Genomic DNA, 5,304 nt, shown 5'->3' with positions numbered 1-5,304 from the left:
GCGTTGCCGGTGTCCTGCAGAACATGCTCAGCTCGTGCGCTCCCGCCCGGCTCCTGCGGCAATGACGGAGCGGAGGTCAGCTTTGTCGCCCTCAATGATCTAACCTCTGCGCTCTGGGTGGATATTATCCACGGCGCAACAAGTAATTAAGAAGAATGCGCTCTGCGTAAAAGACGCATCAAAACAAGCGTTATAGTGCGCAAAATCTTTTCCTTTTCCAAAAATTCCAATTATCCAGTCATCTTTTTAATCTGTTTTATTGTTGCACTGTGCAACTTTTAAAAATAAATTAATTTGACACAGTTATGATTTTAAATCACATTTTTTTTACCTCTAGTTTAAAAATGCGCAAAATTGCCTTTAGAAATCCTCTGGATCAGTGTGTTATCTTTGACTTCTGAACTACTTTAAGAAGCAGTGATGTAGAATTGGATGAATCTAATGCTTAAATTATTTCTTAAAGAGCTTTGCATTGAAATATCCCCTCATCGAGGAATCAAAATGCTATTTCTGGAGTGAGAATTTGACGTCCAAAAAGTTGCTTATTTATTTTTTCAGTGCATATATACTGATTTAAAGACATTTTAAAGGGCAACTCGCTTATTTTTTCTTTGTCTATTTAAAATAAAACATTTAAACGCCCGTACAAAATGCAGTATGAAACATCTATATCATATTTTGAATATTCGATAAATAAAATAAAAAAGTTTGAATCACAGTGTCCTGCATTGACCAATTTGTAAGTAAGAAGTTTTCTAAGTTCCAAACATACTTTTCATCTCAAGATGTAGCTTGTAGATCTATGGAAAGAGGAGATCTCCATCAACCAGCTTGTCTTATCTGTCCTCATAGTTCCCGAAACATCCTGCATGGATGCAGGTCCATTGTGCGTCTGGTTCAGCGGGAGTCTGGCCTCGTGGACCGAAATCACACACCTGCTGCCACGCAGGTCACGAAATAAAAGAAGAAGAAATAAAAAGAAATAAGAATGAAATGTCTTATATTAGCGTGTTGGAGGGGGGGATTGTGGATCTTTGAGCGTCTGATGCGCAGGAGAATGCGGGTCCATGCGTGATCCAGCAACTTTTAACGCAAACATAAAATCTTATCACGCTTTTTTTCTACTGAAAAAAATATTACTTGTAAGAAATAATATTTTTGAACCATAAATAAGGAGGAGTGACAAAAAAGAGCTAAACTGGAACTGAAATTAAATTTAAGAAATCACTGCGTCCCTCACAGGCCTCCGTAGTTTACGTGAAGCTTAGTTGCACTCGTTAAAACAATAATTCCTGCAAAACACAAGTATTTATTATTTTTACTAGTTTGTTTTGGGCAAACTTGCCTTTCAAACGCGCCCTTATCTCCTTATTGTTGACAAAACATTAATGTGAGGAAGCGGAGAGTGTACACATGGCTTCTAAAGGCTCAGCTCAGCGCGCGCGCGCTCACTCTCGCTGGCAGCCCACTGCCTCGCGCGGCACAGAGCTGCGGCTGCGCGTAAATCCAAGACATCAAGAGAAGCTCTCATTGATGAGGCACTTTTTAAATGTAACACAGAGAACTGTTCTGAACGGATAAATCTGTAAATACATTAATAAATATTTATCTCTTCTCTAAAGCCTCGTGTGTCAGCTGCATTCAATTATAAGGCGCTTTCTTTAACCAATTTGTATTTCTGTCTATAAAACATAAATTATATATATATATATATATATATATATATATATATATATATATATATATATATATATATATATATATATATAATTTAGTGTGTGTGGTTCAGCTCATAAATTGGATTTAGTGTTTATTTACTCATCTTGTTCAGTTCAGTTCAGTTGCAGTGTTTATGACAATGAAAATAAATCTCCAGAAGCACAAACAACCCGAAACATATTGCGATTTGTTTTTCTTTTTTCTGGGTACTGGGATGATGAGCGCGTGTTTGACAGTTGCCGCGCAGCAGAGAGGGTGGATAGAGGTGAACGCGCGGACACACCTCCAGGCGCTCCTCGGATTACACGGGTCCGCCGAGGACGGGGCGCACGGCTCGGTTCGAGATTGGATTATGGCTGAGAATGACAAAGGTTCTGGTCACGTTCCTGAGGTGACACGCAGCGGTGAGATCACGGCAGGATCTGCACCCAGACGCACAACTATTGCGCCAAGAGAAAAGGCAATTAGATGCGTTTCTTTGTAAAGTCCTGAAACACTGAAAGCAAAATATAAAAAACTGTCAGAAAACCAATTTTAATATAAGAAAATTCAATAAAACTTTTTGCCAAATCATTTTTTGTTTTTAGAAAAAGATATTTTAACTCTTTTTTAATGTGACACTGATACCAAAAAGTTATTTAGGATTGCTTTAGCTAATTAAAAATAATATGAATACCGGAAATGAACCACTTGGTTAATTTAATTTTGAAACCAAATTAAAATCTAAAATAATCTAAAATTATTGTTGTTATGATAAGTGAAGCTCCGAACTCCAAAATATTTATTTTGGGATTGTATTAAAACAACATCAGCGACTGTTTTGCAAAAAGTTATAATAATAATAATAATAATAATAATAATAATAATAATGCTAGTGTTAATAATAATAATAATAATAATAGCATAATGGTTATACCAATATTAAAGCGTCACTTTCTTTTTTTCATATTTTAAATTAACATTATTACTATTAAGGCGCGAGTTCTGAGAGTTATATAAGCACATATATTTTAATTTTAATAAAAAAACATCTAAGATAGAAAAATATCCTCTTGTTCTATGAAACCAAAGCAGAAATGTATTTTTTCCGAAGGGATGACGGAGATCTGCGGCGTTGTGGAACCTGAGATTACACTTGTTTTTTTTTTAAATCATACTCCATGTTTATTTTTTTAAACATATTTTTTTCTCAGCTTTACGACTTTTTCTTCTGTTTTCTCCTGTTTGCAAACCTGCTGTCCACAGCGGTTTCGAGCGCGCGGAACAGATTCCCTCACGACCACTGTGATGTTTAAGAAAAAAACAAGTTTATTTAGAAATTCACAAACCTAGAAAAATGGGGCAAAGTGCTATTTTAAATGAAACATGGCCCCCAAAACATGACTGAAACATTAATCACATTTATAAAAAAATATTATTAGAAAGATTAACAAAACGTGGCACCGACTGACGAGAATCTCACACAATGCAACTGTGTAAAAAGTCTGCGAGTGATGAAGAATCTGAAGCCAGCAGCGTTCTTGCTGCGTGCACGTTAGCTCTCATCCACCGAAAGAAGTGGCGTCTGAGACGCACGCGTCACTGGACAAAACTTTGGATGAATCGCGCGTGTGAACGGTGAATTTTACGCACACATTTTCAGCAATATCAACAGGTTTTCCAAAGTTATTAGCAAATGTTTCCCAAATCAAGGCTACAGTGACGGCAGTCAGTCCAAAGTGTAAGCCAGGCGCGTGAAATGGCTCCCAGAGGCCGCGCTACCTGCTGTGCGCCGATGACACCTTTATCTCCCGGGTCCTCGTTTATCTCCCCGGATGCGGACGCGGATGTGAGCGGGACCCCAGCAGCCTGACAGCATGGTCTCTGCAGAACACTGCTGCTGTGGTCTTGAAATTACAGGAATTTCCTTAGAGTCCTCTTTTTTGTCTTTTTATTTTGGGTTTTACGCAGACGGAAAAGCTTAAATATCAATCCTCGTGTGCAAAGCGGAGTGTTTGGTCTCGTGTTCCCAGTAAGAGCAGTGCATCATAGACAGCTCCGCGGGCTGGCGGGAGCAGGCGAACTGGAGGCCCGCGCCGTTGCTGGAGGAGACCGGCGGGGGTGCCGCGGTGGCCGGGCTCAGCTGCTGCGCGTGGTGGGCATGCGCATGCGCCGGGTGGTGGTGGTGACCCATGCCGTTGTAAGAGTTTACCATCCCGGGGAGGGCCATGCCCTGCACCCGGGAGTAGGGGTTATACGAGGAGGGCGCCGTCAGTCCCTTCACGTTGACTGGACTCACGTTGCCGCTCGCCATCTGGCAGGACGTGTAGGACATGGGGGTGGGCGGCTGGCCCAACGACCAGGAGTTGTTCATGAAGCTGGACTGCAGGTACTTGGGTGGGGACAGGTACCCGTAGCCGTCTCCTCCGAACAAGGCCTTCCCCGGCTGGAAGTGCGTCGGCGGCGGTCGGAAAGGCCGCTTCATCCTGCGGCGCCTCCTGTAGTTCCCCTTCTCGAACATGTCCTCGCAGGCCGGGTCGAGGGTCCAGTAGTTCCCCTTCCTCTCCCCGCCGCCCTCCCGCGGAACCTTGATGAAGCACTCGTTGAGGCTCAGGTTGTGCCGGATGCTGTTCTGCCAGCCTTTCTTGTTCTTCTCATAGAAGGGGAACTTGCTGATGATGTACTGGTAGATGCCGGACAGCGTCAGGCGCTTCTCGGAGCTCTCCCGGATGGCCATGGCGATCAGAGCCACGTACGAGTAGGGGGGCTTCTGGGACGGATCCGGCTTCTCGGAGACCTTCTCCTGCACCGGCTCCTCTTTCGGCCGCTCTTTCTCTTTGCTCGTGTTGGTGTCGTGGATCATCAGCGCCATCGGGTCGTCCTCCGGGCTTTGGTAAGTGGCCATCATCGCGCAAACCAGATCAGTCCGTTCCACCCGCGGAGAATGGAAACTGCAGCTGGAGCCGAGCGCGCGCGGACAAACCTTCCCTTTCTGGAGCTTTGAGTGTCATCCAACACACCGCTTCTCCCTTCAGCAGGAATTTCTCTAAACTGGTTTTCTGCAGACACTAAGCAGGTTGTGGTTTGTGTCAGACTTAGTCCAGCCCCCCCTCCCTTTTTTTAAAGCTGCTTTTGCTTCAGTGCGCTCTGCGCAACGACGTAGCGCTTCGTGATTTGTGCTTCTCTCAGTTCCCACCTCCAAAACACAATCAGCCTCTCTAAATGTTTTTCAATTGGACACAAAATTATTAATCTGAACAATAGTTACACAATTATTACACTACAATGAAAATATACACATTTAATGTATATTTTGTGCAACTTTTTGCTTTAAAATGCCAAGACGTTTGAGTGTGATGGCGTCGGAGGGGGATGCGTTTCTCTGACCACCCATGAGGGTCCCCTCGGCTTTCTCCAGATTTCCGTGCCGTCTGGGCAGGTGGAGCAGCGCTGTCGTGTGTGTCATCACCCCGCCGCCGCTAACATGCAGCCGGTCGGGGCTGCAGCAGCAGCTGGAGCGCGGGGGGAGAGCGCAGCCACCCATCTCTCACCGAGCAATTAGCCCGCAGCCCCGCACTTTGGAGCCGCGTTCACTCCCCATGCGCG

At 44.0% G+C, this 5,304-nt stretch overlaps 1 protein-coding gene across 1 annotated transcript; it reads right to left on the bottom strand.

Moving 5' to 3' along the window:
• Positions 1 to 3,009: 3,009 nt before the first annotated feature.
• Positions 3,010 to 4,901, bottom strand: foxl2a (forkhead box L2a). Its single transcript, XM_024258143.2, has one exon. The coding sequence runs from the start codon at positions 4,604 to 4,606 to the stop codon at positions 3,680 to 3,682; it is 927 nt and encodes a 308-aa protein (XP_024113911.1). The 5' UTR covers positions 4,607 to 4,901; the 3' UTR covers positions 3,010 to 3,679.
• Between the last annotated feature and the right edge of the window lie 403 nt (positions 4,902 to 5,304).

The sequence above is a fragment of the Oryzias melastigma genome, linkage group LG13, assembly GCF_002922805.2.
Source record: "Oryzias melastigma strain HK-1 linkage group LG13, ASM292280v2, whole genome shotgun sequence".
Lineage (NCBI taxonomy): Eukaryota > Metazoa > Chordata > Actinopteri > Beloniformes > Adrianichthyidae > Oryzias > Oryzias melastigma.
The sequence above is the reverse complement of the archived record's forward strand: the minus strand, read 5'-3'. Positions and strand labels throughout refer to the sequence as shown.

What these genes read in the sequence shown, in the direction of transcription:
- foxl2a (XM_024258143.2), bottom strand. Translation starts at nt 4,606, where the DNA reads ATGATGGCCACTTACCAAAGCCCGGAGGACGACCCGATGGCGCTGATG.